Here is a 26,400-nt window from a genome sequence, read left to right on the forward strand (position 1 = left end):
AAGTTGTAAAAATAATTTTATTATGGATATATGTTTGGACAAACACAACAGTGGACACACCACGTTCTGTCACCATTGCACGGTTTAATAAAAGGTGAGATATAACATCTCACCTAATTGTCCATTATGTTCATCAGCCTGAAACATGAATAATCGGACTTATACCGAATGTGTTACAAGCTATTGTACGGAAGCGTCTTCAAGGACAAAGCACGAAACTGATGATGTTTTATTTGCACCGCACTTGTGACACAAGAAATAGTAGGTTGACGATTAAAATACTGATTGACAATCTTTCAACAAAATATGTGACCAACCAGGAGAAAATGGACATTATGGATGCTGTGATACAATTATGCTGTGACGTCATAAAGAAAGAGGGCGGTCGGGTAGCCTAGTGGTTAAAGCGTTCGGTCGTCACGCCGAAGACCCGGGTTCGATTCCCGACATAGGTACAATGTGTGATATTGCTGGAATATTGCTAAATGCGGCGTAAAACCATACTCACTCACTCACTCATAGAGAAAGACGTTTGACGTCAACTTACTTCCGTAAAAATCGCCATGTGTGCGGACTACAACAATCGGATTTCTCTCTCGTTAGTTCGTAATATAATAAAAACATTACTTTAAAACATTTCAGCGTACATGTCGACTTTCAAGTAATCAGACAATATCTAAAAACAGCAATCATTACATAAACAGTTATAAATCGGAAAGTAAGACTTTGCAGAAAATGAGCCCAAATGTTTGATACCATGCATCTCTGTAATAAATATGAATTGAAACTTTGGGACTTTTTTGGACCTAAGATACGGTAACTAAAAAAGTAATAAGAAGTCAAAATATGATTTTTCATCCATAAGGTCCCATATCTCACGGTTGGTGATGATTGGTCACTTATCTTGAATTACAGAGATATGAGCCTAAGAATAAATAAAAAAAGATCTTAAAGAGACATTTCTCTCTAGAAAAGTACATAATATATGATGGCTAACAAGACAATAAGAAAGGAAGAAGAACACAGCCTTGCCGAACCTCCAACTAGTGTTGTGTAGCAAGAGTCGAACGAAATCTCGTTCATGTTGATGAAAGCACAGTTATATTCAGCTCGACACTTCTCGTCACAGGCATTCACTGTAGTGTCTCCATTAGCAAGGACGGTGTTGTATCTGATATACTTATCCAGAAGGGACTTGTCAGTCTTGAATGCCTTTATAATATTATCAACGGAGACTGCCGAGAGATCAGTCTGTCCATACTCCTCGCTGGCTTTGTATTCAATTTTCCAGTCTGATGCATTGTTTCTGTTGCTGTCCGTCAGGTTCATGTAATACTGGTGGATGTCAAGTAGGACTCCGGTTTGCTGGTTGTACTTGACAAGTCTAATGGCTGGGTTGTGAGGATCCCCGGATTCGTCTGGGATTTTGAAACGCCAGGGGGTGATTGATGGAGCCATGAAAATAGGCACTCCTGGACTCCCTGAAATATATAAAAAAAATCCATCTACAGCGAAACATTATGCTATCTGCTTTATCTAATCAATGGATAATAGTGTTAAGAACTTTGAAATATTGTATTCATTCTTCTTTAAAGGTTGGAACAACTGCTGATGTCCACCATGAACCACATTCGAATACTCCATTGGGGCTGATCTTTTTTCAGGAAGATAAATATAATGTAAAATGCAAACATGTAAAAATGTAAAAATGTGGATACGAAATTTACACCATCAATGTGACCGCCTCCGTGGTCTAGTGGTAGAGCGTCCGCCCGGAGAGCGGCCGCGTCATACCAAAAGACGTTAAAAGATGGTACTTGTTGTTACCCTGTCTGACGCTCGGCATTAAGGGGCTAAAACAAGGACTGATCGGCTCGGAGTCAGTATACTGTGTCTGAGTGGGGTATTCATGTTAAACTGCGGCATCTCAGTGGGCTAGCACTATAAATCGGCATCGGTCCGGACTAGTACAAGCACTTTTTGCAGCCACACATACACGCGCATGCACGTCGCCATAGAAGTGCAATAATCTTGGACGCGACGTTAAACCCCATTTCACCACACATCATCAATGTATTACTCAAAAGTAATTATGATTTTTCACATAGGCGCATAAACATGGGCTTAATACCCACATGAGACACTTTCGATATGTATGCAGTACAGGTGTGGGTGGTTAAACACGTGAAGGGTTAAATGAAATATGCATGTTATGTATATTTTCACATGTGAGTACATGGTGCACATGCATACATTGAGACATGGGTCTTTTGTATACTGCATATAATCAGTTGGATATGTATACATAGAGGATTCATCACGAGTGTTTTTTAATATGGGAAATATCAACCGAGTCTTAGTTAATCTGTATTTGCCGAGCCTTTGGCGAGGCAAATACCGATAAACGGGACGAGGTTGATATTTCCCATATTAAAAAACACGAGTGATGAATTCTATTTATCATTTTCACATTTTTGCTTCCAAATTAAGGAATAATTGCATTAAACATTAACATCAGCAACTTGTCGAAATCTTACGTATAGATCGTGCGTAGTGATACATGTTTTCCATAGCCATGTAAACCAAAATAAACAATTCGCTGAGAAAAAGAGTTCCTCGGATTATTTTAAACAAAATACTTGAACAGACTTTTGCAGAATAATTGAAACTTTAATAACGGTAACAACAATGATTCTGTCTAATCTGATTATATCTCTGGTGTAACTTCACTTATAATATATAGTTTCAAATCAAACCGCTCGCTCTTCCGGTTATCTAATTTGCATATCTAATTTGCATACTTATGTCATTGGGCTATGACATACATGTTTTTATGTCATAAGCTTATGTCATGGATAAATGCTTAAGTTAAATGATAAATACATGTATGTCTCGTTGGAGGATATAGTTTTCCATTTCAAGGCTACAAGGAAAAATCGCTATCCAATTGTGACGTCATCGAGGGTCGTATTGCTCTTTTAGACACTGCTTTTTAATTATTGTTAATGTCAAGATCAGTTTAATTAAAGAAATGCATGTCGATATTTTATTTCGAACTGACGCGCCCAAGTAATTTTGAGATGATCTCAAACATGTACTAGAATCTCATGTTAGAAACATTTGTAAATGCTTCAGAATTATAATCTATGAAATTTCGCCCTCGTGGATAAAAGTAGAAACAAATCCTTGGGAAGCATCGAAGAATTGTAGCCTAAATCAATTTGTGTGGATAAGTTTAAAAGACGCATTCTATTTTCGCCGTCGTCAGCAATATTCCAAGGACTATAAGTAAAAAAAATGATCAGTGTCACGTTTTAGAAAGTGGGACATCTATTTACGCATCCGTGCATAATTGTCTTCATTAATTGGGCCCTTACAACAAGTATACTGTAACGATGTGTAAATACAAACCTAAACACTTTTCTTGTTTCATATGTCAACACGTTTATACGGTAGATGTCAAACAATGCTTAGAATTGTGATCTAAACGTGGTAAACAATTAACAGCCAAAAGAAGTATTAATATGCAATTACATTATCATCACCTGGGGCTTCCAACTTGTCAGTTCAAACAAGAACCTCCCAAGAACCCATGACTCTCGTATTGTATTTATCAGAGCAAAATAGAGCCAACAATTATCAGAAATTTTAGTTAAATATGTAATCATGTAAATATATGTTGATTGGAAGATATTACGAAAATATGAAGATGTGATTAATTATTTTTTTATCCTCAACATCTGTATACCTTGAAATATATTAAGATCTTAAAACACACTTCTCAACAGTTTATGCCTCCAAACGCGCAGAATGTATGCTTGTTGAGGGTATGTATATTGAGTACATGGGACCTGCTTATTCTGTATCTCTGGTTATGATGCATTCCGGTCATAGCATCTCTTTGTATTTAGTTGGCTGTATCCATGGCATACACGTTTCACGAATTTCATAATAAAATGTTTCCATTCCATTTGAGCACAGAAATCTATAAATATGTGGCTGAAATCAGTATGACATCAAAAAGGAAACATTGCGGTCTTGATGACATAAATTAGATTGAATAATTTAGTAATTATATGAAAATGAAGATTAAGTTAGATATAATAATGGAAGCATATTCAACAGGAAAATAGTAGTTGATAACTACTGAAGTCGGCGTGCGCAGGTTATACCCACCACCATGTCTTTGCAAGAGTTTGAATCCGTCGGCGTGGTCGTGACCGAAGAACATGCCCACGATGATGTCGGAGAATGTACGGCTGATATCGAGGAAGCGTGTGTTGTAATGATTGTAAAACCACTGGACCTTCCCAGGAACGTGGAAGCCGGGAGGGACGTGGGCGGTCATCAACACCTAAAGGAAAGAGTGTTTTCCCATATATACAGACCACAAAATCGAAAATATCAAAATGTTGGCACCACCAAACAATTGTTAGTTACCACTTCGGTGAAACCCACGAGCACGGGTATGGTGCTGACAAACCAAGAAACATAATTGGGGCGAACCGGGATTCGAACCCACAATCATAGGGTTCTGGCGTGCCCAAGGGACGCAACTCTGCACAGCGAATCGCGGCGCCTTAGACGACTGGGCCACCCGTGTCTCCTCTTGCATGATGGATCACGGCAGAGGATCATCACGGTATTGGTACATTGTGTTTCCATAAAATCGAAACATTAATATTTTAGGAGCATATACATATAATATAGTCCGTGATTGTTTTCAGGAAAAGGCGTTTATTTTAACATTGAAACCAATTTGGTTAATACAGGTTTGGTGTGTAACTACCTTCTCTCCAGCTGTCTTGGCGTTCTTGAGAACCTCCTCAAGCCAGGCGAACTGACCAGCAGGGTCGGTCATATCAGTGGTCAGTTTGTCCGAGGTGTAGTACAGGTTTGTGTTCAGTCCTATGATCCTCAGTCCTTGGGTTGTCTTCACTGTGTAGTAGGCGCCTGACATGAGATGAATTATTCGGAAAAATATGAATTCTGTACTATACTAGTACTGTTGGGTGATTAAGTGAATTGGTTTTAACGCCCATAGAAAAGTACACCATTTATAACATGGCGTGTCATTTTCACGTGAACGCCAAAATTTTAGACATTGTAGAGCAAGGTTCGGCTATGATGATGACAAACCAAGGGACATAATCAGGACGAATCCATGGTTAGCTGATCCGGGCACGGCTAAGGGACACAACTCATCACAGATGCATACACGTGTCACCTGTTCAGTGAGAAATGTAATAAGACAACAACGCCTAACAACAACCCACCCCTAAATGCCATGGGAAAAAAACATAACTGCACCATATCACACAGACTCAAGATGTGAAAACTGCAACATTTGATCACTACCTTTACGAAAATTTTCAACTTGATTTGTATCACCAATCCAGTCTTTCCAGAGGTCGGCAGTGGCGTTGTACAGGGAGTGCGAGTCGACGGGGAATTGGTCGGAGGGGTACCAGTCGTGGTTCCCCATTGTGGCGTACACCTTGACCCCCGGGAACGCCGCCTTCAGGGCGTCAGTGATACTTCTGAGGATATGCACGACGTACGTCTCATTGGTGTATTGATCCGCGATGTGGGCCACGTTGTCGCTGTAACACACAGTGGAAATACAGGTAGATGGTGTATGTACGTCATAACAAATTTATCAAATAACTCTCAGTGGAAATACAGGTAGATGGTGTATGTACGTCATCATACATTTATCAAATAACCCTCAGTGGAAATACAGGTAAACGGTGTATGTACGTCATAACACATTTGTCAAATAACCCACAGTGGAAATACAGGTAGATGGTGTATGTACGTCATCATACATTTATCAAATAACCCTCAGTGGAAATACAGGTAGACGGTGTATGTACGTCATAACACATTTGTCAAATAACACACACCGGAAATACAGGTAGATGGTGTATGTACGTCATAACACATTTATCAAATAAATTCTTTTGAACGTGCAAAATGTGTCATATGTTTGACGTTGTCTTCAGGTCAAGGAACATGATCCGGTGGTACCTTAGGACGGTCATTTATATTGAAATGTATTGGTCTCAGGACAAGACGTAGTGATTTCAAAGGGACGGAATGCTTCAGCCTTTTGACACTCATTCGATACTATAGCTTCGACACTAAAATACTTTTATGAGTGAGCAAAAGAGGGGGTGCCGTTACATCCGAAACGAATATATGGTCACGCATACATGTAGGTTCACGATATTTATCCAGATACAGTAAAGTACGGTTATAACGAACTCAAAGGGACTACTAATTTTAGGTCGTTATAACCGTAGTTCGTTATAAGCATATATACAGCATAACTACAGCAAATAGTCGGGACCAAAAAGTAAGTTCGTTATATCCGTCAGTTCGTTATAAGCGTGTTCGTTATAACCGTGCTTTACTGTACAATGCACTGGATAATCGAGGGTCATGTTGGTCGAAGGTTCTCAAAAATATACAGATGAAATGTCCGCTCGTATTTATATTATGAAAGTTGGCATGGATGGCCTGTTAGTCTAATATGCCGCAACTTGCTTTTCCCTTATCTAAGATGTTCTCATATCAATCGTGTTTCCTTGTTTGAAATGGGTTTACAGTGGTTGCTGGTGGCCCAGTGGCCATTGCCTCATATTCACTTTGATGCTGAGTCTCAAATCTGTGCATTATCGTACGTTGTCGCAAGTTCAAGTTAGAATCCCACATTCGTTTCGATTATGACCCTTGGTCTGTCCTTATTGAATCCACAAAAGTGGTAACATCTCTGACCTGAGACGTTTTAAGCGTTCTACATTTCGCATGCACACCGTGACATCCATGTACTTATAGAACGGCAAACTGTTTACCCAGTCCACAAGATGAAGTCAACGTTTCGGTTGATGTTTGCCATGGCGTTGATGCTGTCGTTGACGAGCCGCCAGGGGGAGTCACACCAGTAGTCGCCATAGATGCCCCGCACAGGAACTTCGTCATTACAGGACCGCATTTCAGACCAGTAGGTTGTGTCGTAATGGTGGTCCGTGATGTGCCAGAAGTAACCTTTGAGAAAGAAAAGTTGATTTTAAATAACTGCATGTATCAGTAGTGACGTTTACTTCTCTACAAGTACATATAATGCATCGTCAATTCTTAATGAGCTTATAGACCCGTGAAGATCCGGAAAGAGAATAGGTCTTCAGCAACCCATGCTTGCAGTAAGAGGCGACTAACGGGATCGGGTGGTCAGGATCGCTGACGTGGTTGATGCATGTCATCGTATCCAAATTGCCTAGATCGATGCTCATGACATCAATCACTGGACCTGTATGGCAAACTCGACTATTTACAGACCGCCGTCATATACCTCGAATATTGCTGAAATTTAGACATCAAAGTAACGGTGAGTTCATAGGCAATATTTGTAACACAGTATACCTTGTGAGTATACGATACACGTACATGCAGCAGCGTTCATGATGCTCAAGCTACCAAAGCTAAATGATGATCAGCTACGGTGAGCTGGTGGATGATGTGACATCGTACCCTAACGACATGGATCGTTGCTCCTGATATCAATCACTAGATTGTCTGACTCAGGCTCGATTAATAAAAACCCTCATGGAATATAACTTCTCAGTGTGGAGTTTAACATCAAACAAACAAGTAACCATGATACCATCATTATGGTAATTATATTTTGTTTTTTTTGAATCAATAGAGCTGTAATACCAAAAATCGGCTCTTGACATTGAAACAGTTCTGTATATATATTTGTATGTACATGATGTATGTAATGCATATATCACTTTAAAAGTACACTCTGTAACTTTTCGGGTATCTACTTTTATGTACTGTATCGTGAGTGAGTGAGTTGGGTTTAATGCCGCTTTTAACATTATTCCAGTTATATCACGGCGTGTCAGCTAAATGTGGGAGGAAAGCCCGAAGTGATGCAGGTCTCAGACGTTTACCACTTCGGTGAAACCCACGAGCACGGGTATGGTGCTGACAAACCCAGAAGCATAATCGGGGCGAACCGGGATTCGAACCCACAATCATAGGTTTCTGGCGTGCCAAAGGGACGCAACTCTGCACAGCGAATCGCGCCCCCTAATGTGCTGTATATATCTTCTGAACACCTACATACAATATCGAACTATGGACACTTTTGAAACTTTGCCAACCTTTCCCACACCGTATAACAGCTGCAAGGTTATTGTTTTGACAATATGTAATAAAACATAATAAATTATCCACCTCTCAAATATATCCATCCTGGAGAGGGTAATTTCAAGAGCTTGTCATCGATGATTTCAAACACGATAAATTTGCAAGGCGCGTGTATTCAAATGTCTCTGTAAACATATTTTTATGACTCCAACATAGACACTTAAAGGTCGTGTTTGCAACATTTACTGTTTTGTCAGTTATATTCGTGGTTTAGTGACTGACCCTGTCTGATTAGAATGGGTCCTAAGCTTAAATGAGATTTGGATGCTTATAATGCGTGGCTGTTAGTGTAACGTTAAACGACATTCAATTGTTCAATACTAATGACGCCCGATGTGAAAACGTTATCCATGCTATCTTGAGACCTTAACTCGTAAGAAACGCTGAACGCAGCGCAAGGATAGACAATGAAATAGTCGGGTTGTAAGATATTTGTACAGATGACTACGCATTGAATATCAAATCGACCTACTCGTCTCTTGTGACGCGTGTTATTTCATTGGACCAAAGGATGTCGAAATCAACCATGGCATGTGTGCTTTGCAATATCGTACAATAAGGCCCGTGTACCTGAGTGAATAACGCGTGACAGTTGCTCACTTCTTTCTGGGATCATGATTAACACACTTCAACTTTTAATAACATACATATATCACTGCATTGAAACAGGTGATATAAATATTGGACTTTTCATTGAATTATTCTTTTAGATTCTGAGATAGAATGATATATAACGACAGTCTGTAAATAATGGAATCTGGACAAGATAATCCAGTGATTGATATCATGAACATCGATCCACGCATTTAGTGAGTGCGTGAGTTTGGTTTTACGCCGCTTTTAGCAATATTCCAGCAATATCACGGCGGGGGACACCAGAAAAGGGCTTCACACCACGCGTTTAGGATACGATGACATGTATCAACCAAGTCAGCGAGTCTGACCACCAGATCCCGTTAGTCTCCTCTTACGACAAGCATAGTCTCCTCTTGTGACAAGCATGGGTTGCTGAAGACCCATTCTAACCCTGGTCTTTACGGCTCTACATTCAGAATGTGATTGACCCGTGAAGATTCCGGGGTACAATAGGTCTTCAGCAACCCATGCTTGTCGTAAGAGGCGACTAACGGGATCAGGCTCGCTGACTTGGTTGATGCATGTCATCGGTTCCAATTGCGAGGACCGATGCTCATGGTATCAATCACTGGATTGTCTGGTAAAGACTCGATTATTTACAGACCGCCGTCAAATAGCTGGAATATTGCTGAGTGCGGCGTATAAACAACAGACAAACAAACAAATCAGAATGTGATTATCTGAACGGCGGCATATAGTATAGGGCTGGGCATTCCTCATTGACGTGGCTATATGGTGTAGAGTTTGTAGTTTTACTTTATGGGTGTGGAGTGACGGTTTACGCAGTATTTAATATTTTAAACACGTCAGAACGACATGTAAATCAAATGCTCTACATTGTAAGACATATTACCCAACTGATATACCTATAAGACGGGGTTGGGTGAGGTGTGAGGTGTTTAGCACTGAAGTAACCATCCTGGACTAAATTCCACTTGCTATTGTCCAAATCCCAATGACAATTCATAACAGTTTACACTTAAATATATCTTAGTGCTCTATTAACCTGACCCATAATATTACAGCCAAAACATGGCAAACCCTACATGCCAACATACTGAAGTGGCTCCGGCTCACGACCACGCGTCCGATTAAGTGTAAGTATTTCGGTCGTGGTTCACTCGCAAGACCTTCCAACACTTGGCCTTACAACGGCTCCTCATGACGCATATTTACACGACTTTCTAATATGGATAAACTTATCCGTAAAGCGTGATCTGAATAATATTAGTTAGCAAGGTCGGTGAACAGAAATAAGCAGCGAGGCTACTTCCACGATCGCGACCGTCATAGTAGGGCCAAGTACAGGTTAACTTAAAATAATTCTTCTTCTTTCTCATGACCTTTTTCAGAACTGACTGGGTAGTAAGGGAGAAAATATTTTTATATTTTATTTCTTTTGGAAGGCAAAAGCTTCGAAGTATAAAGAGACATACGCGAGGCCAAGGTTCCCAAAACGTAGAATTTTGGTTCAAAATGAAGTTGGATCTGACAAAGTCGTTTCATAAGAGTGCTTAAAACATGGAACAAACATGAGGGGCGGGGAAAGTTTAGGAGCGGCAGGTCGTGAGAAACAATACATTTATTTTAACAAGCCTGAACATAACGGCAAAACCGTAACGTTTCATCTTGACCCAAATCAGATGTGACAGCGTGATCGGCGAGGAGAAACATAGGGTGAGACTCTATGTAAGCCCTTGACATGTCCTGGTTACACCCCAGCGCATGTATTTCAGTGATAGCATTGGTATATATGTTGTTTGTTTGTTTGTTTGTTGTTTAACACCACATTAAGCAATATTCCAGCTATACGACGACAGTTTGTAAATAATCGAGTCTGGACCAAACAATCCAGTGATACATATCATGAACATCGATCTACGCAATTGTTAAAAGATGACATGCATCAACCAAGTCAGCGAGCCTTACCACCCGATCCCGTTAATCGCTTCTTACGACAAGCAAAGTCGCCTGGTATTTATGTACGACTTATGTCAGCGAGTCAATATTTGTATTTATGAATGCCTATACTATAATCCTAGTATAATCGGATAATGTATTTCATTTACCGTTTTAAAGTATCTGGTGTCTCGTATTCCCAATGGACGGATGATTTTTAAAACTGTACTTTGTATTATGTGCAATTAACATGTAATACTTAAATAAAATATGTTCCCTACTTCTTCCCTATAAAACATGTTTCATCGAAATAATAATTCAAATTATGCGTATTAAAAATTTGACGTGTTGAGAGCTGATACAAGGTATTAAATACGTCATCTTCTGTACGGTGACACATTGTGATAATGCACTTGCGTCATGTATTCATGGAGATTCGGGGTCGGAATTATACTTAAACTAAACTCAAATAACAGTGACTGTATCCTCCAGAGAGTCAATTTCCATTTTCCTGGATCTGAATGAGTGAGTGAGTTTTGTTTAACGCCGTTTTGAACAGTACAGTTGTTTCAGCTATATCACGGCAAAATATGGATCAGGTATCGCGTCACGTTGTGCCTGTCAACCTGGATTAAAAAACAAAAGCTAAATATTGTTCAAAATGATAAAATAAATTGTGATATACATAAATATGAAGGTCACTCTATACCTCGGCCAACACAACAGATAAGAGTGAGTGAGTGAGTTAGTTGGGTTTAACGCCGCTTTTAACAGTATTCCAGTTATATCTCGGCGTGTCAGCTTAATGTGAGAAAGCCTGAAGTGATGCAGGTCCCAAACGTTTACCCACGAGCACGGGTGTGGTGCTGACAAACCTAGAAAAATAATCGGGGCGAACCGGGATTCGAACCCACAATCACATGTTTCTGGCGTTTCTCAACTCTGCACAGCGAATCGCGGCGCCTCAGACGAGGACCCGTGGCCCCACAACAGATTATAGCAAACAACGGTGTATTAAATATTAATCAAAGCAAAAGTCCACCAATTTTAGGGTTACATGATTCTGCAAAAAGTCTATGACCATTTTGTATTAAATAGTCAAAGGTCAGTGAGGTAAACTTTAGAGCACAGGCGTAATAAGGCTTGGAAGCCCAGTTATCTCTGTTTGGAGACTTGGGGTGTGTTTACACAACATATCCAGTGTCCGCTAGAAATGTAATCCTGGCCAGTTTTACACTGTTTTCTTCTTGAGGAAAATGGGATAAACTTCAAACATGTCCATCATTTGAAAGTGTATGCCGTTGCTATTAGCAATAGTGGAAGTGTTTTAATAGTCACGTACGCATGCTTGGAGTGGATAGAAGCGGGGCTAGTATTCATGAAGGTGAAAAACGGCGTTAGAGTTTTTAATATACAGCAGCAATAAGGTTCCACACAATCAACCGTTGCATTGTCGGTGTTAGGCCAGAACACAATCACTACATTCTGTCTTGAAGTGTTGCTGATGTGACTTAAATCAACTCACTAATTCAGTGTGAAGTGACGATCAGATGATAATGTGTACCAGTAGCTCGTAGTACTGCGTCTTTCTAAATCTCAAACGTGTTGACATTTGTATCAAACGATGCGACCGATTTCAAAGATCTAAAACAGAGTCAAGGAGATTTAGGAGAAAAACCTATTTACCTAAGTACTATTTTCATTTCAGAGAATTCTTATTTGAAGATGATAGCTGCAGGATTCTTAATGGTGCAATAACTTGCGCAACTCCCACAGTCTTTTGTGATAAATGCCTCTAGCTCTATTCCGCTGTGGTGTTGCCCCGCTCCATGTTGAGTGAGTGAGTATTGTTTTACGCCGCTTTTAGCATTATTCCAGCAATATCACGGCGGGGGACACCAGAAATGGGCTTCACACATTGTACCCATGTCGGGAATCGAACACGGGTGTTTGGCGTGACGAGCAAACGCTTTAACCACTAGGCTACCCGACCGCCACTCCATGTTGAGACAGGTCGCTACAATAATATACCATTGAATGAACGGATGTGTTTTAACTGTCATGAATGCGTGGAGGATGAAAGCTATGTTTTATTTCATTGTCCTTTATATAAAAAACATTACTGATAGCCTTTTAACTACATGTGCGAATCTCTGTGATACTTTTCAAGCTCTATCTGATGTTGATACGTTTTCCTTTTTATTATGTCCAATGATGATTTGGTGTTTCTAACGGCCAAAACCTGCAAACTTTTACTTGAGAAACGCAAGAATATTTTATATAATGCTTAGATTTACCTTCGTGATATATTTTACCACTTATATATTCTACTTGTATTTATTTTTATGTGACCTCGTCTCTCATAACTCATATTGAGTGGTTCTGTACTTTTATCTTTGTTCTATGTATATATATATATGTAGTATGTTGTACAGAAGTGAGACGTTAATAAACAATTGTCTGTCTGTCTTTCTCAAATCCACTCAGGTTTCTGGAAACAGTAGCAGAATAAGGTCAAAGCAAAAATACGCGCCTAAAAGCGTCAACACGAGCCAGGGGTAATCTTTTGGACACATTTTACATAAATAACCGCTCTCCTATGTATAAGGGAGTGAGTGAAGGTTTACACCGCTTTGTACAGTGTTTCATGTATATCACGGCGTGTCAGTTTCTTGCGGGAGGAATGCCCAAAGTGATGCATTATTAACTTTGGTGAAACCCATGAGGACGGGTCTTGTGCTGACAAATTCAGAAACATAATCAGGGCGAAACGGTACTGGAATCCGCCTTCATAGATTTCTATGGTACGTGTCTCAGACGAGTGGGACGATTGTTATTAATAATTATAATATATACTGGTGTTGGTCCTGTCACCGAGCTGTGCTCCAGTGATCAGAGGTGTCATTAAACAAGAATAAAGAAATAATAAAAACGTGGTAATAGGTTCAAGGGATTATTACTAGCAGCTAGTTAATTGTATCAATAGATGACAAAATAAACCCTATCTATATTGACAATGATCGCTGATTATTCCCGCAGTTTAGCTAAGCAACTGTATTACAGTAATAAATTGACAGTAGCTAAAACACTTTGACAAGATATTGACAAGATACATAGACAGACCAGTTAACACCAGTTAATCAATTCAACACTATAATGAGTGAAGAAAACACAGAGGGCCTATCCTTAAAATAAGTCTCTTGGACAGTAAGATAACTTTAGCCCAATACAACCAGAGTAATTGAGTAGTAGATCAAAAGTGCCCGTAATCACTTACAAACGAATCCTGAGTTTCGAGTGACCACCCAGGAACAAATCGACCTCTAAGCCATCTATGTAACAAGGCCTGGGAGTAAAGACACAATATCTTGACAAATGTTTATTACTTGCGCGGGACCCGTGGCGATCCGGGGTAGAATAGGTCTTCAGCAACCCATGCTTGCCGTAAGAGGCGACCAACGGGATCGGGTGGTCAGGCTCGCTGACTTGGTTAATGCATGTCATCGATCTTAATTGCGTGGATGGATGCTCATGATGTCAATCACTGGATTGTCTGGTCCAGACTCGATTGTTTACAGACCGCCGTCATATAGCTGGAATATTGCTGAGTGCGGCATTAAACAACAAATAAACCAAACCAACCATCTTGCGCGGACGTCGGAGGAGACAATATCTCCTGGCCAGCCAGGGAATACACTAGTCCAGGGGGTTGGCCAAAGTGTGTTTCTTAACATGGAAAAACACGACTAGCATACAAAATACTATACCCATAAGGAAGATGGTGGTATCAAAATAACCCGCTGAACATAAGCTATCCAACGGCACGACCAGTGTCTTAAACTCAGCAGAGTAAACTCAAGGGCCTTAATTAAAAAAACAACTGTTGTCCCAGTGGAAAAAAATGTAGGCCAGAAAACTTAAGCTGAAGCAGGGCGGCATACGCTTGCAATATTAATTACAAAACCAGTCCACCAGAATCTTTTTCTGCTGTCACACCGAGTTCCTAGAGACTAAATGGTGATAGACGAAGCCTACATTTATCAGGAAGTTATCAGCTTGAAAACCATCGTTGCAACTACATTTCATACACCATTTGAAAGCTCTAATCCTGCTGTCTAAAAATATGAATGTTATGTTTATTCTAGTATATATGAGATAACATAGACCAAGTCAATACATGGTAAGAGTGAGCCATTAAATCACGAGAGGATGAAATATTCAGGTCTCTAATTCTGTAACAGACAGACAGACAGACAATAGTTTCTTAACGTCTCACTCCTGTACATACATAAAACAGCTTTGTACAACTTGACATAGATAAAATGTACAGAACCATTCAATAGAATTATGAGAGACGAATTGTCACAGAATTTATACATTAATGATATAAAGATGATATAGTAAAAAGTTATCCGTATAAAAGATGTTTTCTACGATTAATAATTAAAAAGCAGACTTTGGCAAGTATAAAACACACACTGGAGTCACTGAAAATTAAACAAAGTTTGTCGATATCAGGTATATCTAAAAGATTTAGCAATACATTCATTAAAAAGAGTTGCCCTGATATCATCATATAATACGCAGTGAAACAAAACATGGACCTCGTCTTCTACGCTGTCATTACAGTGAAAACATTTTCTGTTGTTGACAGGTACACCTTCGTAACAGAGAATGAGATGTCACTTTACAACAACGACCGCTTGACGTGACGACTTACTGCAGGGGAGCGGAGCGGTTACGTTCCAAACGTGGCAAGAGTAGTTTTATGACCCGGTGACAATATATACGGGTGAATTTCGAGACTAGGAGTGTTAAATGACGGTAGTGACTTATCATGTACACCCTCCCAAAGTATTTACACAAACATGGCGAGTTAAGACAATGTAGATCAGCGTAAAGGGACTAACTTCGTATTCAGGTTTCACGACCGATACACCATGTGCATGTAGATACGATTTCGTAACAACATAAGCGGCCATTAATGTCCCCACCACTAAAAGACGATTGGTAAACAATGCATTTATTATAAAAGGACTTATACTATCCATTAGTATTTTCACGTACATTTTTGAAAATTCAACACAATGAAATGATTTTGTGTAAACATCTTTTTTCGATTGTATTTGTTTTTTGTACTCCGCAACAGTTCAGCTTGATGACGAATGCCTTTATATTATCGTGCCTGGAGTGAATGAGTATGGTTTTACGCCGCTTTTAGCAATATTCCAGTAATATCACGGCGGGGGACACCAGAAATGGGCTTCACACATTGTACCCATGTCGGGAATCCAACCCGGGTCATCGGCGTGACGAGCGAACGCTTTAACCACTAGGCTACCCGGCCGCCCCATCGTGCCTGGTACAGACCAAAATTAAGAGGAACGATTCACTCCGTCGGGACAAGATGACACGCTATTAATCCTAACCATCGGATCCAGTTTCTTGTAGTCGCCTCTTACGACCAGCACAGGAGCAACTTTTTCGAAGTTGAATAATGAGGTTTTCAGACACGGTTAACGAGTGATAACATAATATATTCTCTTCTTACGACATATTTGAATCTCACCTTCCTGTCCAGATGCACATGTCGAATAAAGCAGAATTACAGTAAACACGTGTTTCCAGGTCACGCACAACATGTTACCCTGCGTCGGCTGTTCACACAATTGTGTTGTGTCTTCAGCTTGTCGTCTGCTCGTCACGGGAAAGTAGGCCGCGTGCCGTGTGCAAAGAACACTCTGCTCGCGGGAAATGCTATCCACGGAAAACGAAGGTATAACTTCTAATGTTACCTTCTTAGCGTGACAGACCAAATATTTTTTGTGAAACGGATGATCTTAATTCTAGATCTCATCTTCGTGTGATAGTAACCAAGATTGTATTGGACATATGTTCACGAGGAGACCATTTAGTTCCAACAGAGACCATAAAATCTTTTTATGGTCTTTGGTTTAGACCATGCTTCTAATTATTGTTGTGTAAATGCTCTGACTTAGATCTACACGTATATACAATATGTAAAATATCAATTACATCGTCTGTGTGTAATGCTGAATAATATTTTTATATGTAGCAATACATTTATATACTATCTGATTAAATAATAAACCATTATAATTATGACTTGTCACAGACACATATATGTATATGATTGACAATGGCAGCCAAAACGACTCGCAACTTCATAAGCGCACTGTCTCTCTTTCAAAATTAAGGATTGATCCGCATTGAATTTTGCCCGCTGAGTCGTGAGCGAGGTTCAGTGGATCGTATTACCTACACACCCTTAGTGTGTAATTGCATATTATGGAATGAAATATTTATGCTGCACAGATATTGACAGATGCAATGCTTAGAATGGTGTTAGAACAGTCTTTATTATGTCAAAACCCGTGAAGATCCGTGGTAGAATAGGTCTTCAGCAACCAATGCTTGCCGTAAAAGGCGACTATGCTTGTCGTAAGAGGCGACTAACGGGATCGGGTGGTCAGGTTCGCTGACTTGCGTGGATCGATGCTCATGATATCAATCACTGGATTATCTGGTCCAGGCTCGATTATTTACAATCCGCCGTCATATAGCTGGAAAATTGCTGACTGCGGCGTTAAACAACAAACCACCACCAACAATATTATGTCTAATTCTGCATCGGAAGCACTCTCAATGACGCCCCCTATAAAACAGGACTAAACAACATGAATAAAGATACAGCACCCCCCAAAGTAGAACTACAACCGGGAGAACGTGCACGGGCATAATAAATTGCACCAATTTGGGAATCGAACCCAGGTCCTGGGCTAACTGTGGAACCGCGAGTCTTCCTTTCCATGTATCGTGTACCACAGAGGTCATGAAGTCGGTTGCAGAATTCACAAAACATGTACAAGACGTTTTCCTTCTCAAGGACAAATATGTTTATTAAGTTATATCCACGAAATAGGGGAAATCTACGGTATGTGACAAAATATCAAATATGCTTGTCAAAAATATATCCCTTTATGTCATAACGTATTTCAGTAATGGAACTCCGGTGGTATGAACATTTAATGATATCTACAATAGGCCGGGAGCTTTTACAACACAGACAGGCAATTAGAACGCTTCTATCAAGTAAAAAACACTCTAATGGTTGCGTAAGAGGTCGCCTGTTTTCAAGTGCATTATTTTTGTCTTTATGCCGCGCTCAGCAATATGCCAGGTATATGACGGCGGACTGTCAATAATCGAGTTTGTCCATATGTATATACAGTGTATATATATATTTCCGGGCTACAATAGTTTTTCAGCAACCCACGCTTGACGTAAATGGCGACTATGCTTGTCGTAAGCGGCGACTAACGGGATCGGGTGGTCAGGCTCGATTGCTGACCCAGTTGATGCATGTCATCGTATCCCAATTGCGTGGATCTTGGCTCATGATGACAATCACTGGATTGTCTGGTCCAGACTCGATTATTTACATGATTTCAGACCGCCGGCATAGAGCTGGAAGAAACAAGCAAACAAACAAACAAATCTTACCCGGGTCACTGTCAATTGAAATCAAGGTCAAAGTTTCTTGGGTTTGTGTTACCTTGTACGGATATGACGAATACACATGAGGTCTCACTTGTTGTAACTTTGACATACATTGATGTTGTTAATTTAAGCGACGTGAAACACATTGGCGCAGCACATGATCACATGCAAGTTAGGGAATGCGTGAAACAGTATGTTAATGAGATTTTTTAAATAAATGCCTCATTGGTTTCACAAAACACAATACATTGGACAGGTGTAAATATAAACAGATTACGCAAAGAAAAACATAAACAGGCAATGAGAACGATTACATGTGACTACAGTAAACTACGGTTATAACGAACACGCGTATAACGAACTGACCGATATAACGAACTTACTTGTTAGCCCCGGCCATGTGTTGCATATATGCTGTATATATGCTTATAACGAACTACGGTTATTACGAACTAAAATGGGTGGTTCCTTTGAGTTCGTTATAACCGTAGTTTACAGTACTCAGGACTCACATATAAATTCGATACTGTTCAAAATATCGGAGGCATGGTGGAACAACTTATTATTTTACTATATTGCTAAAGTAACGATGCACATCGATATAAAACACTTTCTGTTACTCTTCAGTGATTGAGTGAGTTAAGATTTATAGTCACATACTCTTCAGTGTCTTCAGTCACCTTCTACGACAAACATGAGTTTCTGAAGACCTATTCTACCCCAGATCGTCAGGGGTCGTCGATCCCGTTTAGCTGAGACCTATCTGCGTAGCTGACATGAATTATTGACAATGTTCATTTCAACGACAATACCTGGGTCGTATTCTAACATATTCTGGTTCGAGTGGCATGTTCAAAGTGTGCCATGTCTCCAGACAATTCTGGGCTGTCGTTCGTGAAAGGTGGCCATGTCGAATTCCGGTTTTTCGGGGAATAATCAAGTGTCTTACATCAGTAGGTAAAGTAGAGCCAAAGCGATAAAAGCGATGGGAGAAGAACATATCTCTGCTGCAGCACCGACCCGAGAATCAACACAAGAATCGAATGATGGCTTCTCCATGTGGGTGAAGCCACACAAGAATATTGCTCGACATTTCTGGTTACATCCATTGACTGTTGTTTCCCCGTTAGCGAGGACAGTGTTGTACATGATGTACTTATCAAGCAAGGACTTGTCCGTTTCCATCTTCTTTATAACGCCATTAAGGGAGTCTGCCGAGAGATCGGACAGTCCAAACGCCTCACTAGTTTTATAGGCTATTGTCCAGTTTGAGGCGTTGTTCTTGTTGCTCTCAGTCAAGTCCATGTAATACTGGTGGATGTCAAGCGGCATGCCACTGTCCCTGTTGTACTTCACGAGTCTGATGGCGGGATTGTGGGAATCGCCGGATTTCCCCGGGATCTTGTAACGCCAGGGGGTGATCGACGGGGCCATGAACATCGGAACACCCGGAGTCCCTGCGATCAATTAAAATACACAAATCACAACGTGACATTAAAACCAACTATATATCAGCTATTTAGATTTTGTTAGAAGCAGAACTTTTTTTCAGTCACTGATTCAAGGCCACAATTTTTCCCTGGATGGAGGAGCCTTTTTTTACCCATAATATTTTTCAGGACATCCAGCAAGAGCATTGACCGTTATATAACGGGACCGAGAGTCTCATGGTTAAGATCTCCATATATACAGTAAAGTTCAACTATTATGCAGTTAGTGAGTGAGTATGGTTTTACGCCGCTTTTAGCAATATTCCAGCAATATCACGGCGGGGGACACCAGAAATGGGCTTCACACATTGTACCCATGTCGGGAAACTATGCAGTAAATGTTGAGCTATCTTTCTTGTTGTTAATTGAATTTACAGCAATACACAGGACGAAAAGTGGTGCTTTACCTTAAATATACATGTACCTTGCACGGCTGGGAACAACAACGAATGCCAATGGTGCATTTTCTCCTTTAAAACTTGCACTTTGATATGCTATAGACTATAGTATCAGGATGCGAAAAGTGATTTTCGCGGAAATGGATATGTTTTGTTTGTTTGTTGTTTAACGTCTCACTTAGCAATATTCCAGCTATATGACGGCAGTCTGTAAAATATAATCGAGTCTGGATCAGACAATCCAGTGATTGACATCATGAGCATCGATCCACGCAATGGGGATACGATGACATGCATCAACCTAGTCAGCGAGCCTGACCACCCGATCCCGTTAGTCGCCTTTTACGGCAAGCATGGGTTGCTGAAGACCTATTTCACCCCGGATCTTCATGGGTCAAAAGGATATTTAATAATATGTAAATTATTTAAAAGCGCGACTTACTCCCATTCTTATGTAATAACTTGAATCCGTCAGCGTGGTCGTGGCCGAAGTACATGGCTGCGATGATGTCGGTATATTGTCGTAGTAGGTCGATGAAACGGGTGTTGAAATTCTTCGCCAGCCATTGAACATTCCCAGGAACGTGAACGCCGGGAGGAATGTGAGCGGATATCAACACCTACAATTGATGAGTGAGTGAGTGAGTGAGTGAGTGAGTGCATGTGTTGGGTGTTTACATTACCATTTCAATAAAACAGGTATGGTGCTGCTGACAAATTTAAATCTAGAAACGCAATAAGGGAGAGTATGGGATTTTGAACCCACGATAATAGGATTCTGGCATGCCTAAGGGACACAACTCTGCACAGCGAATTGTGGCGCCATAGACGACTAGGTCACCCGTGCTGTGAAGATTTATTGTCAGTGCTGTGATCAAATGAATTTATCGGACAAGTAATTTATATAATATGAATCAAATGACAATTGGAACGTTTCACAGATTTCTCATTCATAGAAAAACATAAATAGCAACAGAAACACTCTTGCCAATACAAGTCAGGACAGCTTGTCGTTTTAAAATTAAAAACTATTCGATACCACACACATTCGTTGTAAATCCTGGGGCACGGGTGGCACAGTCGTCAAAGGAGCCGTGATTCGCTGTGCAGAGTTTCGCCCCTTGGCCACGCCAGAAACCTATGATTGTGGGTTCAAATCCCGGTTCGCCCCGATTATGTTTCTAGGTTTGTCAGCACCATACCCGTGCTCGTAGGTTTCACCGAAGGGTAAACGTCTGAGACCTGCATCACTTCGGGCTTTCCTCCCACATTAAGCTGACACGCCGTGATATAACTGGAATACTGTTACCAGCGGTGTTAAACCCAACTCATTCACTCACTCACTCACTCACTTTGTACATCTCGAACTGGCAATGTCGTGTGTAATAACACCGTATGGAATAATTTGTCTTTTGTCATTTAATGAAATAGCTGAATGAAAGTCACAAGATAACAAACAGCCTTTGACTATACGAATATATCCTGCATTAACTCTGGATTAACGAGGGTGTACTATTTTGACCTTAGCAAGATGTTTCACCTTCTCTCCATCACCCTTGGCCTTCTTGAGAACCTTCTCCAGCCAGGCGAACTGACCAGCAGGGTCGGTCAGATCAGTGGTCAGTTTGTCCGAGGTGTAGTACAGGTTTGTGTTCAGTGCTATGATCCTCAGTCCTTGGGGTGTCTTTATTGTGTAGAAGGCGCCTGAAAGAGTTTCCAATATACTTAACTAAATCCGGGTACAGCACACAAACCACAAATCAAGTTAAGCAACGTTGGTCGCAGAGATTTTACTTTGAAACCTTTTAATGTCCGTTCAAGTAGCTTCCCAAGATAGCGACTAACGGGATCGGGTGGTCAGGCTCGCTGATTTGGTTGATGCATGTCATTGTATCCCAATTGCGTCGGGGGAGGGGCGGGGTGCACACGGGCGGCCCAGTCGTCCAAGGCGCCGCGATTTGCTGTTCAGAGTTGCGTCCCTTGGGCACGCCAGAAACCTATGATTGTGGGTTCGAACATAAGGCTGACGCGATATAACTGGAATACTGTTAAAAGCGGCGTTGAACCCAACTCACTAACTCACTCACTCACCAAAATGCGTGGATCGATTACCATGTTGTCAATCACTGGATTGTCTGGTCCAGACTCGATTATTTACGTCATGTTGCTGGAATATTGCTGAGTGCGGCGTTCAACAAACAAACAAAGAGACATGGCTGACAGTGTGCCATCATGCACCGACGACGTGGATGGTTACGCTCTTCTTTGAAGGCCGCCAAATTACCGTTGGAAAATTGATAATTGCGTTAAACAACAACGACAAAAGAATACAGACGTATTCTGGTTACATAAAAAATCAGTGTACCTTTTCGGAAGTTCGCCATCTGTTCTGCATCACCAATCCAGTCTTCCCAGAGGTCGGCAGTGGCATTGTACAGGGAGTGCGAGATGACGGGGAATTGGTCGGAGGGGTACCAGTCGTGGTTCCCCATTGTGGCGTACACCTTGACCCCCGGGAACGCCGCCTTCAGGGCGTCAGTCACTACTTTCATAATTTCCAGATTAAAAGACTCGTTGAGATATTTGTCCTTGATGTGGGCCACTGTGTCACTGAAACATCGAAGGGTACGACATCATCATAGCTGTCTGAAGTTACTCAAGTTAGTGTCTAAGGCCAGGTTCACACACAGCCGATTATGGTTCCCGTTTGAGATCAGACAGCGCTACGACAAGAAGGCGCTATTCGGCTTGTCCCGGAATAACACGAGTTGGTCACGAATGGAACTGAATGTGACTCCATCGCATCTGATTGGCTAACGAAGCAATTATTTTGAAATAAACCAAAAATAAGCCCACGCCCACTAACGGACTACTGATAAACTAGAATGGGCGAGGCTTGTGTTGCGTTATTGCGCTGAACGATGTCACTAAATTCGTGCCCCATGGAGATTCGGGGTAGAATAGGTCTTCAGCAACCCATGCTTGCATTAAGAGGCGACTATGCTTGTCGTAAAAGGCGACTAACGGGTTCGTGTGGTCAGGCTCCCTGACTTGGTTGATGCATGTCATTGATCCCAATTGCGTAGATCGATGCTATTGATGTCAAATTGTCTGGTCCAGAATCGATTATTTACAGACCGCCGTCATCTAGCTGGAATATTTCTGAGTGCGGCGTAATACAGCAAGCAAACCAACCAACCAACCACCGTACTTTTGTCCACAGTGTTCGTAATTTAATAAGCAATCTGTGAAATTAATATTGCCGTATGTATTTATGAGAATTGCTTTCAATGTGTTTTTGCACTTATGGAGTCAAAAAAGTCAAAAACTGCGTACATCCGCTATTCGGATTTACGCAGACCACTATAATTTACACGGCATGGACACCGGTTTTCACGTTTACAACTCCATAAACTCTAAAAAGTCAATCGGGTGGTCAGGCTCGCTGACTTGGTTGATTCATGTCATCGTATCCCAATTGCGTTGATCGATGCTTATGATGTCAATCATTGGATTGTCTGGTCCAGACACGATTATTTACAGACCGCCGTCATATAGCTGGAATATTGCCGAGTGAGGCGTTCAACAACAAACAATAAAAGTCATATAAATAATAAAATCATAAATTTAAGTTTCAGGCTTTTTTATGTCCACTATACTGTACCCAGTCCACATGATAAAATCAACATTTTTCTTGATGTCGGCCATTGCGTTGATGCTGTCGTTGACGAGCCGCCAGGGGGAGTCGCACCAGTAGTCGCCATAGATGCCCCGCACAGGAACTTCGTCATTACAGGACCGCATTTCAGACCAGTAGGTTGTGTCGTAATGGTGGTCCGTGATGTGCCAGAAGAAACCTTTGAGAGAGGACTATTTTAATGACTTTATGCTAATCGTTGGAATATTTTCGTTTTTCTCATGAACAAATACATGATTATCATTATTATCACTTTTGGTGCTACACGTTTTCATACAGTGTTTTAGGAAGAAAAGACTCAAACATGTTCTATTACGTACAAGTCTTTTAGAAAAAGCTGAATCCCTTTGTGTTCCCTGTCATCATATCAATGTTTCAGATGACCGCCTCCGTGGTCTAGTGGTAGAGCGTCCGACCGGTTCGATCCCCGGCCGCGTCATACCAAAAGACGTTAAAATATGGTTCTTGTTACCCTGTCTAGCACTCGGCATTAAGGGGCTAAAACAAGGACTGGTCGGCTCGGAGACAGTATACTGTGTCTGGGTAGGGTATTCATGTTAAACTGCGGCATGGTATCTCAGTGAGCTCGCACTATAAATCGGCATCAGTCCGGACTAGTACACGCAGCCACACACACGTGCATGCACGTCGCTATATAAGTTCAATAATTTTGGACGCGACGTTAAACCCAATTTCACCCCACCTCACCCAATGTTTCAGATCACTGAATGGTATTGTTTCTTGGTAAAAGATCAAGACATCACCAAGGGCGGATCCAGCATTATTAAAAGGGAGGGGTGCAAAATATTAAAATCCACTCACAGATAATTTTACTGCTTACAACATACTACATTTGGTTTTCAAAGGGGGACCCCCCCCCCCCCCCCCCCCCCCCCCCCACACACACACACACACACCCCAACCCAACCAGCACCAACACCACCCACCCCACTGGATCCGCCTATGTTAAATATATTTAAAGGCATGGGCACATCCGGGCATGGGCCAGTTGAAACTTCTGCACATAAACATCAACGTGTCTAAGGTTTTAAAATAAAGTCACTGCATGATGGAGGTCCTGAAAAAAAATTAGTTGGGAAACAAAAATTGTTCGATTTCTCATTCCATAGAAAGAGGTTGTATGTCCACACGTAGAAGCCGGGACCGGGACTCTGTTAGCATATCGCGATGTCCTACAGGGCAGGGCAGGGCAGGGCAGGGCAGGGCAGGGCAGCACCCTCCCCCTTCCTCCGATGTGCATAAATCAATACGAATCTCGTATTCGAAACCACGATCGTATATTTTTGGCGTGCCTAAGGGACGCAACTCCGCACAGCGAATGATGACGCCTGAGACGACTGGACCAACCGGTCCCGCCAGTTTCACGAGACTTACAATAGCAGTAAAAGGGCTGAGGAAAAACTGCTTCTCGCCTGCTTGTCTTCTGAAACGTGTGCATGTCATGCACGCATCACTGCATCCGGGCTGAACGTATATCATCACTGAGGTCATGTGCTGCCTGGGTACAAGTGTACGTACATGTACCTCTGGTGCAGGTAATTAATTATCCGCAAAGCGGTCAAAATTAAGCAAATGCAATGATGAGTTTAACATTTCGTCATCAGTACACATATCAACATGGTATGTGTCCACCTGTCTGCTCGACCCGTGAAGATCCGGGGTAGAATAGGTCTTCAGCAACCCATGCTTGCCGTAAAAGGCGACTATGCTTGTCGTCAAAGGCGACTAACGGGATCGGGTGGTCAGGCTCGCTGACTTGGTTGATACATGTCATCTATCCCAATTGCGCGGATCGATGCTCATGATGTCAATCACTGGATTGTCTGGTCCCGACCAACCACCTATCTGCTCAGAAGTGCAAGCTCATGATGTCAATCACTTCATTGTCTGGTCCAGATTCGATTATTTACAGACCACCGTTATATGGCTGGAATATTGCTGAGTGCGGCGTTAAAGAACAAACCCTTGGAAACAAATGATTTACCCTATCGCGCTTCATTCAGTCACTGGAAAACTCTCTGGACTTGGAATGTCCTCGTTTGTATAATCGAGTTGAATATAGATTTTAAACAAAATAAAATGAGCCGATTTACCTTCGTTCGCTTTCGACGCACCCACTATAAACAGAATAAGAAGGGTTCCTTGCCATCCGCGAACTGCCGCCATCTTTGTGTTCAGGACAACCCCGGAGAAATGAATCAAGCGTGTGTCGTCTGCGTCTACTGTTGTGAACTTTGACTGAATCACTCTTATTTCTACCTCGATGTGCAAATGACTACTTCGTCGTCACGCTTCATTGAAACTGTTTAGAACATTTGACATTGTACTGCGCTGAGATTTGGTGCACAACGGCGACGCCCTTCATGCATTGCTGCACATTTATAATGCCCGAATCACAGGCTGACATTTACTCATGTATTCATACGAGAACTGGAGGCAACGGTCACAGGTGATTAGCGAAAAGACTTCTGCATAAGAGGTGAGGTGAAATGAGGTTTAACGTCGTGACCCAGATTAT

General features: G+C 41.4%; 1 protein-coding gene across 3 annotated transcripts; it reads right to left on the reverse strand.

The window, feature by feature from the left end:
• On the reverse strand, window positions 1-26,259 carry LOC124150918 (acid sphingomyelinase-like phosphodiesterase 3b). 3 transcript variants are annotated; one of them, XM_048393633.1, is made up of 6 exons: window positions 25,976-26,259; window positions 6,858-7,050; window positions 5,359-5,603; window positions 4,790-4,953; window positions 4,177-4,354; window positions 1-1,481 (listed from the first exon to the last, which is right to left on the reverse strand). In XM_048393633.1, exons 1-6 carry the CDS (start codon window positions 26,046-26,048, stop codon window positions 967-969), a joined length of 1,368 nt encoding a protein of 455 aa, XP_048249590.1. In that variant the 5' UTR covers window positions 26,049-26,259; the 3' UTR covers window positions 1-966. The 3 variants fall into 3 exon arrangements, with proteins under 3 accessions (XP_048249590.1, XP_046379068.2, XP_046379069.2); XM_046523112.2 differs by lacking the exon at window positions 25,976-26,259 and adding an exon at window positions 16,325-19,211; XM_046523113.2 differs by lacking the exons at window positions 1-1,481; window positions 4,177-4,354; window positions 4,790-4,953; window positions 5,359-5,603; window positions 6,858-7,050 and adding exons at window positions 17,117-19,733; window positions 20,607-20,784; window positions 21,705-21,868; window positions 22,530-22,774; window positions 23,829-24,021 and having other exon boundaries at window positions 25,976-26,243.
• Between the last annotated feature and the right edge of the window lie 141 nt (window positions 26,260-26,400).

The sequence above is a fragment of the Haliotis rufescens genome, unplaced genomic scaffold (genome assembly GCF_023055435.1).
Source record: "Haliotis rufescens isolate VD_foot unplaced genomic scaffold, xgHalRufe1.0.p SCAF_12, whole genome shotgun sequence".
In the NCBI taxonomy this organism is placed as follows: Eukaryota; Metazoa; Mollusca; class Gastropoda; order Lepetellida; family Haliotidae; genus Haliotis; species Haliotis rufescens.